This window comes from Anolis carolinensis, chromosome 6, assembly GCF_035594765.1.
Source record: "Anolis carolinensis isolate JA03-04 chromosome 6, rAnoCar3.1.pri, whole genome shotgun sequence".
NCBI lineage: Eukaryota > Metazoa > Chordata > Lepidosauria > Squamata > Dactyloidae > Anolis > Anolis carolinensis.
Window position 1 is genome coordinate 51,094,666 of NC_085846.1, and position 13,888 is coordinate 51,108,553.

Below are 13,888 nucleotides of genomic sequence, written 5' to 3' on the forward strand. Positions count from 1 at the left end.
CAAAGGATGGAACAGGAAGGAGTATATGATTTTGGGTAGAATTATCTGAATTTATGGAACATAAATAGTTGCACTCCCCCTCCCTTTGGGGGAGAGGGAGATAGGTTTGAGAGTTGGACTACAATTGTGGTTTCATTCCCCACTCAGCCATGGAAACCCACTGGGTGATCTTGGGCAAGTCACACACTCTCAGCCCCAGAAAACCCAATGAAACAGTTTCAAACCAGGAACAGATTTTCTTATTCAGAGGCTGATGGCCATTGTCAGGAGTGATTTGATGATGTACTATGTTTTATGTTCCTGGTTGATAAATGTCATTTCCTAATTGGTTTGGTCATAGAAACATGGCAAAACATGTAACACTGCCAAAACTTTGTCTCTGCACAAGGGACATCGTCCTATAAAAAATAGCACATTATGGTTAGTTGAGTCTCTGTCCACCAATTTAACAAAGTTTCAGCCACAAAAACAAAGTTTCTGAAGTAGAACAACTTCTTTCAAAGTAAAGACAACCCAATGAAACAGGAAATAACAGTTTCAAACCAGGAACAGATTTTTGTTATTATTTAAAAATGTTTTTTTATAAAAACTTTGAAAATTCACTGTAAATCTGAGGATAAGTCAAATCTTATGAAATTTGGTGAGCTAATAATAGTCAATGTGTTCTACCACTGTAGAAGATTTCATTAGGATAACTCAAAAATGTGGGGGAGAGAGGCCCCTCAATTTTCCCCATTGATGATAATGTTTTCTTTCATTTGCACGCGCATCCTCCATTAACGAAGTACATACAAAGCTTTGGAAGTTTTGGAAAGTTTTGAATTTTTTGCTTCAAAATTTGGAAATGACTTTAGAAATGAAGGGCCAGCGCCCCTACTTTTGAAGCGAGTATTGAACCATTTTTTTCATGGATTGCACATGCCTAATGATTACATACAAAGAAGAAAGAGTATGGATCACTTCAGAAGAAAAGGCTAAAGACTTTTATAAAAGGCTGAAGAGAGATCTGGAAAGAAATAAAACACCGGATGAAGAAAACCAAAGAGAGACCAAACGAGCTAGATTCCTCTCACCAATTCTGACTACTTTGGATATCCCCCAACTGGACTTGGACTTAATAAATGATAGCTCTTAAATAAAAATTTACAAATGCAATTGAAGTGTTGGATTAATAATGTGAACGGATTTAACTCATCAAATAAAAGAAAGAAACTATTCAATCAAATAAAAAAAGGGAAGTACAACATAGTGGTGCTCCAAGAGACCCATATTAGTCAGAAACACACCTCAAATTTAATTCAGAAAAATAGGGAAGGAATACTATTCCTAGGCCAATGAGAAAAAGAAAAGAGTGGTCATCTATATTAATCCGAAATTAAAATCAAATCTGGCTTTCAAAGACCAAGAGGGTAGACTGATCAAAATCAATAAAAAAATGTAACAACCAGACCATATTATTCTGTAACATATATGCCCCTAATGGCCCTAAAACAACCTTTGTAAATGATCTAAAAGAAAAGATAATGTCCCAACATTTCGATAATTTGATAGTAGCAGGAGACTTCAATGGAGTCCTTCAGAGGAATATTGAAGTAGCTTTAGCTGAAACAAGTGATTAGTCTACAAAGACAGCTGATCCAGGACAAAGAAGTGGATTGAAAAATCACTGGACTTTAAGGAGAGTTCAGACACAGAGCCTGACAGAGCCCAGAGTCCTGACAGTTTCAGTTGTAGCGGATTATAGAAATCCGCAAGATGGATGCACAGAACATCTGCCAGACGTTTACTTTTACATTTTTAATTGACTCTCTGAGACGCTCAGGATCTCATAAGTGCTAATGCGAATATCTTAATGTGCACACAAGCAGATTTCTTGTCATTATCTCTCCTCAGCCTCCTGCTGTCCTTACCTTTTCCTTCCTGAACTCCGCTTCCCTTTGGGGTCACTTGCCTGCCATGCTGGTGCCCATTGTGTAAATTTAAGCACTGATTAATTTCATAAACATTAGAACAAAGGAATGCTTGCAGAGAATTGTTTTCCAATTATGCTTCCATTTGGCCACCTGTGTGTCCGTGGCTCCATTTGTTTACAGCCCTCATCACCTGTTTCAGGATTTTAAAATGTGCACATGCTCTGGAGCAGTCCACTCCAGCACATAGCAAAGAAATCATGTGTTTTTCTTGACTGCGTGGACATACAGTGATGCTAATATGCACATTTTTTTTGGCCAAAATCAGATTTTAAGCAGAGTTTTTTAACACGTGCTTTCAGCCATTAATGCAATCCAGTGCGCATTTTCAGCAAATGTTATGTACCCCCCTCCCCCCAATTTTATCTTTGCTTCTTCCACATTTTAGGGCCTGTGTAGAAGGGCCAGGAGTTGTTTCTCGGGAGATGGTCTAAGACAGATATTGAAACCTCCCCCTTTTGCAAGGACTGGAGAAACCTATTTTCTAACACCTTTTCCTGTTCTGAAGCTGAACCAACCAGCTGAATCAAAGGTTATCAGGCTGTTAGAAGTGCATTATATCCCTATGTAGAATATGGGTCGACTTGTAACAGACCATAAGCTGAACGTGAGTCAACATGATGTGGTAGTTTAAAAATCCAGTGTGGTTCTAGTCTGCATTAATGGAATCTGGATTAAAAGAAGTAATAGTCCTGCTCTATTCTGTTTTGGTCAGACCTAACCTGAATATTGTGTTCATTCAAGAAAGATACTCACAATAATAGAATCATAGAATTGGAAGAAACCACAAGAGACATCTAGTCCTGCCATTCAGGAATACATAATCAAAACTGTGAGATGTGGTTTGGGGAGCTGGTATGTATAGCTTAGAGAAGAGAATATTACATGATTGCTATGTTTAAATATTTGAAAAGATGTCATATTGAGGAGCAATGGATTCAGACGACAGGAAAAGAGATCCCACCTAAACATTAGGGAAAGCTTCCTGGTGGTAAGATCTGATTGACAGTGGAACTCACTGCCTTGGAGTGTGGTGGAGTCTCCTTCTCTGGAGGTTTTTATGCAGAGGCTGGATGACCATCTGTTGGGGGTGCTTTGATAATGTATTCCTGAATGGCAGGACACTGTCATTGTGGTCTCTTCCAACACTATGATTTTACATATGCAAAACATATACACTGTTGAGTTTAATTTGAAATGATAACAAGGTAATATACTCACTGCACTAGAAAACTCCAGTTTCTTCCTCCTGGCCATATCTGTGATATTATTAGTATTGTAGATTATGCTCTCCATGCAGCCTTTGAAATTTTTTCTGCTGTTTGAACTTGGCTTCCCAGAAGAAGGCATGCCCCCAAATGTTATCTAAAAAGAAAAGAAAATACTTTATAAGAAGGCGAGTTACAATGCTTCCTCTTCTCCCATATTTTATTAGTTTCTTTCAAACAGAGACACACATAACTTTTAAATGATTTATTCATATTTTCCTTATATGTTATTTCTGTTATCTATTTTTCTTCACTTAGCAAAAATAAAACAGGATAAATGACAAGCATTTGAAAATGTACTTTGTTGTTCAAATGCAAGGGCTCACATGGATGGTCTTCAAGTGTTTGCCTCCTGTTTATTTCAATGGACAGAAATGTTTTTAATGTAGAAAGAGCCCTGCAAACAAAAAGTTGCAGGGTTTCACGGAAATGATGCACTATATAATTAATTAATGCAATTTAAAACCAATTTAACTGCCATGGCTCAATGATATGGAATCCTGGAAATTGTAGTTTTACAAGGTCTTTAGCTCGGGGCGGCTTACATGGGGCCAAGTCCGGTCACGACAATATAAAAACAAGCAGTAAAAAAAAAAATCAAACAACAATACAGTTATAAAAACACATACAATACATCATGATAAAATCATGGATAAGATCTGTAGAAAACTGGGCTAAAGTGCTAGTTATGTCGATATCATCAGGGGGGAGTGGTTATCCAAAGTGTCATAGCCATCAAAAGTGCTAGGAGAGGCGTACAAACGGGACTATTAGTAGAAGGCGACTGGTCAATCTTACTAGATCAGTTGTCAAAGGCCTGCTGGAAGAGCCATGTTTTTAGGCTCTTCTGAAAGGAGAGAAGGGTAGGGGCCTGCCTGATCTCCCTGATAGATTATAGATTATTTATACAAGTCTCAGAATCTTAGCATTAAATTACTTCATCAATGTTATGTTAGCAGAAATCAAAATGATGATTGTAATTCGTCATGTTAATTACTAATATGAATAGTTACTCTTTCTTAAAAATAATCGAACATTACTAAAAAATAAACAAAAATCTCTGCAATTGCCTGCAGAAGCAATGAATTAAATGATGCTGAACAATGATCATTACTTAAAGACATGTTTTGGGTGTTTAATAAACTTTACATTATTTCAATTTTCTGACAACCATTCAATGCAAATACAGTAGAGTCTCACTTATCCAACATAAACGGGCCGGCAGAACATTGGATAAGCGAATATGTTGGATAATAAGGAGGGATTAAGGAAAAGCCTATTACACATCAAATTAGGTTATTATTTTACAAATTAAGCACCAAAACATCATGTTTAAAAACAAATTTGACAGAAAAAGTAGTTCAATACGCAGTAATGCTATGTACTAATTACTGTATTTACGAATTTAGCACCAAAATATCACGATGTATTGAAAACATTTACTACAAAAATGCGTTGGATAATCCAGAATGTTCGATAAGTGAGACTCTACTGTCTCTATGAACTAATACTTATTAATTCTCTATGCGCAGCCATCAGTGTTATTTTTTATTTATATTTATATGTTAATTGTATTTTTATTTATATCCTACTTTTATATAAAATGTCACAGCCAGATAGATAGTATGACTCACAACCTTTTTCTAAGTAAACAGAAGGACAAAATCTCACCCTTCATCTAGTTGCATATGATGAAGATCACTAGAACAATAAATTTGCAACACTGGCAATTTAATAGTATGTACCACGACACTTGGTAAAAAACATGTCTGAAGGCAGAACTTATAGTACTTGTAGTACTGATAGCTCTATCTTCTGTTCTAACAGCTCAGTTTTGACCCCTAACTTCTACCTGAAATAGTTATCTCCCTCTGTCTAATGGTAGTAACAATGCTGGGTAGTAACAATGTTAAACTATTGTTGCTATAGCACAGGAGTGGACAAAGTGCAGTCCACAAGCCACATGTGACCTCCCTATAATTTTTGTGACCCTCATGGACCCAAACATTTACTGATAATAAATCAGTGTTTGCAAAGTTTGCTAAACAAGCTGATTTTCCTTTTTATGAAATACAGCTGAAGCAATTGAAGCTGAAGAGTCCACTGTAAACATGGCACCTTATTGCCTACAGATTTGTCTAAATGTCTAGGTGACGTTCAGAAACATTTTACTGTTATCAAATTTTTGTGATCCCAACATTGAGCCAAAGGGCCCCCCATTTATTCAGCAGTGTCCTAGAGGAATGTGGGAGCAAAGGAATTATTAGTTTTTGCTAGAGCAAATGTGATGCGGCCTTTTAAGGTCTCAGGAAAAGCTAATGCCACACCCATCACCAAGCCTTCCAAAGTTGCTCAGCCCTGCTATAGCATCTAATTACTCATAAATTACCAGGTCAACAATTTGATCTTAATCTTGTGCCAAAATGACAGTAGGTGCTAATAACTCCTTGGGGATAGCATTTCAAAGCATGTCATCCTGGCATAGATTCCACACTAATCTACTGTGCAATGTTCCAATTTTATGATATGCATTGGAAGTTCTGGGATTGTCTCAAACGTTTTAGCATAAGAGAAAACAGACTTTAATTCTGGCTGCTCCACCAGTGATTAGTGTCTGATTTTATGCCTTTTGGCAAAGAAATACCGCTCATGGTCATATATGGCACTCTATACTGCCTTTATTTACTGTAAGTCAAAATTTTATTGTATTCTCCAAGGGTGAGTTTGGATCAAATTGGAAACATCTCCCATAGGTCTTTGTTTTCATCTGCACATTACATGACCACAGCTCCTTGGAGTAAGATGTAATCCCCAGAGATATATGTCATCCCTGGTTTCAGTTTGGAGTGGAATGAAACAGGCAGATCTCCCCCCTGAGCCATCCTCCAAATAGCAAATTGATAAATACATGTCTTACTGTATATGGATGATAAAGTAATCTTAACATTTTTAGATGTTGGCTTTCAGGTTTTTTTCCAACTCACTATACTGAGGAGCATCTTACAATAAATCACTACAAGACCAAAATTTGTGTTGTTCTACAAGGTGCATTCATTCATAGGCAGCAGATTAATGAGTATAACATAAAATAGGTCAGGTTATATAAATATTTGGGACTTATATTTCAGTCATCTGGGGCATGCTGAGCACAATCTGCACAATGCCATTGGGAAATGACCAAATAACTGTTGGTGTCATCCTTCTTCGCCAAAAGAGATTCACATGTACTTTCAGTGATAAAAGTGTTCCAAGGCAAAGTAATATCTATCCACTTATGTACAATTCTCGGCTTTGCATTTTAGAAACTTTCTACTCTTAAGGCAGTATGGGCCAAATTCTTATGCGCTATTGTCAAGGACAGAACGCCACAAGATTCAAAGTAACAGAGTTTATTAGATTACAGAACTCAAAAATGCCCGTAAAACACAAGGGCCAGGCAGTTTTTGCCTTTAGGAGCAAAAAGGGGCAAAATTAAATGTTCAAAAGATAAACCGGATTAAACCGGAGTTTAATCCGGATAAAAACAACTGCTTGCTTCAGCCTGGGTATAAACAAAACGAAAGCCAAGGAACAAAAGATACAAGAATGCAACTAATTGGCAGCAGATTCCTCTCTGCTGCCAACACTGTGCTTAGAGTAATTTACGTCGCTCCCCCACACACACAGCAAACAGGATCTCCAACACGAGTAGAACAGCCAAGGATTGTAGCAGTTGAGTAGACCAGTTCCGTTCCGTAGATCAAAGCCAGAAGCAGACGTTGTAGTTTTTTCCAAGTCCAAGAAGGGGGGAAGACAAGCCGTGGTCAGTTCAGTCCGAGTTCTCAAAGCAGGAGATGGCGTCCGTCAAGAAGACGACGGAAGGTCAAGCTAATAAGAGTAAGCACAGATTTGCACAAACAAATGCCCACACAATTCCTCCCGCCGTCTGACCCTGAATTCCAAAACCACTTACGTCTCAGCACAGGAAAGCACACAAGTCTTCAGGGAAGCGTCCCACACACACACGGATCCCAAGCGTTTGCCCAGATTACCTTGCCCAACGCAATTTGCAATTGCTCCCAAGCCCCATTTTATGCCAGTTACAAATCCTCATCACTGTCAGCTGTCCTCCTTAACCCGGGCGTTTCCTCATCACTTTCCTCGTCAGAGCTGGAACACCTCTGACTACGCCCAGCAGCATCTCCAGCTGTGGATCCCGTCCCATCCCTCCAGCTAAGCCATGGGTCTAATCCTGAAGGTCCCCATTCATCTTCTGCCCCATCATGGCCAGTGGCACCCAATTCCTCCCTTACCCGAGTCCAATCCATCTCATCCTCCTCTGAGCTAACCAGCCCCTCCTCCATTCTCTCCGTAAACCCTTCGAAAGATTCTTCGTCAGATGGTGCTGCAAATATGTCTCGCAGTCTCTTTCTCTCTCGCTCCTCGAGAGTATCTGACTCTCGAGGAGTCTTACGCCCACGTCTGTCAGTAACAGAGCCATGAGGCTCAATCATAACACTATCCCCTCTCACAAAGGCCTCCTCCCCCGATGGCGGAGAAGTGGCAGTGATACCCTCCGCTATAGCACCACGACGACTAGAGGTATCAAGTTTCAACAGCGAACGATGAAAGACTGGATGGACCTTTAAACTAGACGGTAAACGCAAACGAAACGCAACAGAAGAAATCTTTTTAACGATAGGAAAGGGACCCAAATACCGAGGCGCAAACTTTCCCCCAGCCTGTTTAATATGTTTGGAAGATAACCACACCAAATCCCCTTCTTCCAACTCCTCCCCTGCCTGCCTGTGGCGGTCAGCCTGAGTCTTCTGCGTTGCCTTAGCTTCCAACAGTAAGCGACGGGCAACATCATGCAATGCAGCCATTTCCGAAGAGCGGTACACAGGGTCCGAAGAGACCACATTGGTTGACGGCGCCACACCTCCCCGTGGGTGAAAACCATAAGTTAGCTCAAATGGCGTATGCTGACTAGACGTGTGCACCGCATTGTTGTAAGCAAATTCCGCCACCGGTAACCACTTCACCCAAGCCGTGGGTTGATCTAAACAAAAACAACGCAGATACTGCTCTAAGAGCCCATTAACCCGTTCCGACTGTCCATCCGTTTGCGGATGGAAAGCTGAAGACACGTTTAACTTAGTCCCCAAACACTCATGGAAGTGTTTCCAAAAGCGTGACACAAATTGCGGAGCCCTATCTGAAATAATCACCTCGGGTGCTCCGTGCAAACGATAGATGTGCTTTGTAAATAGTAAGGCCAACGTAGGGGCCGCCGGAATGGTTGAACAAGGAATAAAATGAGCCAGTTTACTAAATAAATCCACCACCACCCAAATACAAGTATAACCCCCAGACTTAGGCAAATCTGAAATAAAATCCATGGAAATGATTTGCCATGGCCTCTCCGGAACAGGTAAAGACGATAACAACCCTCTAGGGCGCCCAACAGGCGTCTTACTCTGCTGACAAACGGCGCAGCTGTCACAAAAGCGCAGAATGTCTTGCCGCATCTTTGGCCACCAGTAGCTCCTGGTGATAAGCTGTACGGTCTTGAACCTGCCAAAGTGCCCAGCCATGGGTTCGTCATGGTGGGCTCTAATCACCTCCAACCTGAGGGTCCCCACTGGTACGTAGACCTGCCCCCTGCGTACCAATACTCCGTCTTGATCTTGTAGATGCGGCAGTATGGTACGGTTACCTGCAGAGAGCAGCATCAGTTGCTCCTGAGTCCACACATCATCCTTCTGAGCCTCAAGGATCTGGTCATGTAACCCAAGCTCATTATCTACAACACACAGAGAGGCAGTAGGCAAGATGGTCTGACATACTACCTGCTCATTGGTCTTAAATTCCGGCTTGCGGGATAAAGCATCGGCCCGCAAGTTTGCCTTCCCCTCCACGAACTGCACCTTGAAGTTAAACCTGGAGAAAAACAAAGCCCAGCGGATTTGACGCTGGTTTAACTTCTTTGCTGTTTGCAAGTGCTCTAAGTTCTTGTGATCAGATCTGACCACGATCTGGTGCCGTGCCCCTTCAAGCCAGTGCCGCCACACCTCAAACGCCACCTTAATCGCCAACAACTCCTTCTCCCATATGGTATAGTTCTGCTCGAAGGGTGTTAGTTGCCGCGAGTAAAATCCACAGGGACGCAAGGTCCCTGAGGAATCCTTCTGAGACAATACAGCCCCCAACGCGTAGCTAGAAGCGTCCGCTTCTACCACGAACGGTTTGTCAACATCAGGATGGGTTAGTATGTTGTCCGATTGAAAACTAGACTTAAGTTGTAGAAACGCCTCGTGAGCTTCCCGCCCCCACACAAATGGCTGTTTCTTGCGCAGAAGCTGCGTCAAAGGTACCGTGAGCTTTGCAAAATTCGGAATAAACTCCCGGTAGTAATTAGCGAAACCTAAGAACCTTTGTACATCCTTCTTAGTCTTCAGCTCCTGCCATGAGTTGACGGCGTCAACCTTATGTGGGTCCATTTTAAGTTCCCTACCTGACACTACATGACCTAAGAACTCCACTTCAGGCACATGAAAGACGCACTTGGAAGCCTTGGCGAAAAGCCCATTAGCCCGCAGTCGGTGCAGAACCTGCTTGACATGTTGACGATGTTCTTTCTCGTCCTTAGAAAAAATCAAGATATCATCCAAATAAATCACTAAGAATTGGTCAATTAGGTCCCTGAACACATCGTTCATGAACCTCTGGAATACCGCAGGAGCATTACAAAGCCCAAAAGGCATGACTCGGAACTCGTGGCATCCGAAACACGTGTTAAATGCCGTCTTCCATTCATCCCCTTCCCGTATACGGATTAAGTTATAGGCCCCCCGCAGGTCAAGCTTGGTAAAGACCTTAGCCCCTTGCACCCTTGATAACAGTTCCGAGATTAAAGGCAGCGGGTACCTATCCCGAATGGTGTATTTGTTTAGGATCCGATAGTCACAGACCAGCCTAAGTTCCCCAGTCTTTTTGGCTACAAAGAATACTGGTGCCGCAGTTGGAGAACTAGATGGGCGAATAAACCCCTTGGCTAAATTTTCATCTAGAAACTCCCGCAAAGCTTGCCTTTCCGGTACAGTCAAGGCATACAGCCTCCCTGCTGGCAGTTTCGCACCTTCTGCCAACTTGATGGCGCAATCATATGGCCTGTGCGGTGGTAATTTGTCCGCTTCTCTTTTACAAAATACATCAGAGAACTCCCCATACTCAGCAGGCACTCCCTCCATATCAGAATGAGTAACATTTAGAGTGCAACAATCCTGCCTCTTTAAGATCACTTTACGTGTTGCCCAATCTACTTGTGGGTTTACTACAGCTAGCCAATCCATCCCCAGGATCACATCATATCTAGGCAAGCTCGTAATATCCCACACAAACGTTCCCGTTACTCCCTGCACCTCCCACGTTACTGCTGAGGTTTCATGGTTAACCACCCCAGTCTCCAGCAGTCTCCCATCTGCTCCTTCCACCCACACGTCGCATGCCTTGCGCACTCTAGGAATGCCATGCTTCTTAGCAAACTCAATATCTACATAAGAGACCGTAGCCCCTGAGTCCAGTAGTGCCAAGGTAGAAACAAGTTCCCTTCCCCCAACAGATAATGTAATGGGTATGAAAACATGCTTTCTCCCCTCAGTTGACTGCTTGAGGAGCCCTAGTGCGTTGGACTCACGTCGCACTAGGGCTGGCCTTTTCCCGAAAGCTGGGAAGGTTTCACATTACAATTTTTGGCAAAATGCCCAGCATTCCCACAATACAAACACAAGCCCAGCTGCCTCCTACGGCTCTTTTCCTCTGTAGACAGCTTTTTAAAGACCCCAAGCTCCATGGGCTCTTCCCCCATCACCACAGGTGCCCTGGTTACATGCATGGGTGGCGCACACATTGCTTTTGAGTGTTTACGAGCCTCGAACCTTGCGTCTAAACGCAGCACCTTAGCTACTAAGGCGTCCCAGCTTTCAGCCGGCTCCAAGCGTGCTAATTCATCCTGGAGCATATCACTTAACCCGGCAGTAAATAAAAGCATGAATGCATTTTCCCCCCAATCCAGCTGGTGGCGATACAGGTTAAACTTATTTAAGTAATCCAAAACAGTCCCCTTTCCCTGTTTCAACCGATACAGAGCCCACCCAGCGTTCTCCGTGCGGAGAGGATCCCCAAAAGTATCAGTTAACAACTTTTTGAAATTATTCAAATTGTCCTTGACTGGGTCATTTCCCAAAATTAAATTAGTGGCCCATTGTCCTGCGGGACCGGTCAACAAACTCAAAATAAAGGCCACCTTGCTAGTGTCTGTAGGAAAAGCATGAACACTGAGCTGAGAAAAATAAAGCTCCACTTGTGCCAAAAAGGTTGGCAACTTGCACCTGGTTCCGTCAAAGCGTTCAGGAGTCAAAACATGTCCTTTCACAGCCTGAGCTGTTTGGCTAACGGTAAAAGCCGTTTGCAATTGGTCTACTTTGGCCCTTAACTCATCCATCGTCTTCCTGACGGGTTTATTGCTGCAATAAACTTTTTATGGGCGTTGGGCAATCTGTCAAGGACAGAACGCCACAAGATTCAAAGTAACAGAGTTTATTAGATTACAGAACTCAAAAATGCCCGTAAAACACAAGGGCCAGGCAGTTTTTGCCTTTAGGAGCAAAAAGGGGCAAAATTAAATGTTCAAAAGATAAACCGGATTAAACCGGAGTTTAATCCGGATAAAAACAACTGCTTGCTTCAGCCTGGGTATAAACAAAACGAAAGCCAAGGAACAAAAGATACAAGAATGCAACTAATTGGCAGCAGATTCCTCTCTGCTGCCAACACTGTGCTTAGAGTAATTTACGTCGCTCCCCCACACACACAGCAAACAGGATCTCCAACACGAGTAGAACAGCCAAGGATTGTAGCAGTTGAGTAGACCAGTTCCGTTCCGTAGATCAAAGCCAGAAGCAGACGTTGTAGTTTTTTCCAAGTCCAAGAAGGGGGGAAGACAAGCCGTGGTCAGTTCAGTCCGAGTTCTCAAAGCAGGAGATGGCGTCCGTCAAGAAGACGACGGAAGGTCAAGCTAATAAGAGTAAGCACAGATTTGCACAAACAAATGCCCACACAATTCCTCCCGCCGTCTGACCCTGAATTCCAAAACCACTTACGTCTCAGCACAGGAAAGCACACAAGTCTTCAGGGAAGCGTCCCACACACACACGGATCCCAAGCGTTTGCCCAGATTACCTTGCCCAACGCAATTTGCAATTGCTCCCAAGCCCCATTTTATGCCAGTTACAAATCCTCATCACTGTCAGCTGTCCTCCTTAACCCGGGCGTTTCCTCATCACTTTCCTCGTCAGAGCTGGAACACCTCTGACTACGCCCAGCAGCATCTCCAGCTGTGGATCCCGTCCCATCCCTCCAGCTAAGCCATGGGTCTAATCCTGAAGGTCCCCATTCATCTTCTGCCCCATCATGGCCAGTGGCACCCAATTCCTCCCTTACCCGAGTCCAATCCATCTCATCCTCCTCTGAGCTAACCAGCCCCTCCTCCATTCTCTCCGTAAACCCTTCGAAAGATTCTTCGTCAGATGGTGCTGCAAATATGTCTCGCAGTCTCTTTCTCTCTCGCTCCTCGAGAGTATCTGACTCTCGAGGAGTCTTACGCCCACGTCTGTCAGTAACAGAGCCATGAGGCTCAATCATAACAGCTATTCTCCGTCTCCCATGTTGTCTTTTAAATGCTTTGTTCAGATTTTATAATAATAATAATAATAATAACAACAACTTTATTTTTGTATGCCGCCACCATCTCCCTGAAGGGACTCGGAGCAGCTTACATGGGGACAAGCCCAGTCAGATCACATTTACATCATAAAATAAACAATTAAAAAACAAGCATAGTACTAAAAACAGAATAAACAAACCATGGTTTAAAATAGCATGTCAATAAAAACATAAAATATTAAACAATCATCTGCGAGCCTTTAAGAGGTCAAATTCAAGGACATGAGTGGGTGACTATCGAACTCATTAAAATTAGAACTGATAAAAGATAATTTTATGTATTTCTTATATTTATATCCCTCTTTCCCTCCAGAGAGTGCAAGATCTCCACTACAGCCTCATAACAAGCTGGTGAAGTAGGACAGAGTGAAATAATAACTGACCCAAGGTCCTTTGGTAAACTACCTGGCTCCATGGAGACTGGAATCACATAAGGATAGATCAGAATTTCTGGGTTAAACTGATTCACTGTGAATGAATAACATGTCCACACTTTTTTTCTTGATCAACGGAAAAACTAATGAGGGAAAGCTATCTTTGTATTTTATTTGAACTTCTGTTCCTGGTTTATTTTTATCAAGCAAAATAGAACAGCCTAGGGCTTGTTGTTGTCTTAAAAACTGTTGTTTGGGAACAATAAATAGTAATATCTTGTTTGGAGTAAACAACAAAACCACTGAATGAAATCAAAGCAAATTTGGCCACAAAAGACATACTCATCCAATCTATAACTTTCAATCAAATAAACCTAGAAATATAAAGTCCAAATAAAAGAAAACTGCCAAAAACACAAAAAGAGCCGTTCTCCCCCTGGCTGCAGGTCAGAAGGGTAGGCCCCTCCCACATCATGTCATAGCAACCCCTCAGCCACAATGGTGCCCAAGG

The 13,888-nt window shown here is 42.2% G+C and overlaps 1 protein-coding gene across 2 annotated transcripts in view; it reads right to left on the minus strand.

Annotated features, from left to right (window-relative positions):
- Positions 1-13,888, minus strand: part of cntnap2 (contactin associated protein 2) — a 924,912-nt gene that overhangs the window by 315,968 nt on the left and 595,056 nt on the right. For both annotated transcript variants that reach the window (XM_008112904.3, XM_008112906.3), the window contains one exon: positions 3,192-3,335. In XM_008112904.3, coding sequence (XP_008111111.1) covers positions 3,192-3,335 — 144 coding nt within the window. The remainder of the gene's footprint in view (positions 1-3,191; positions 3,336-13,888) is intronic.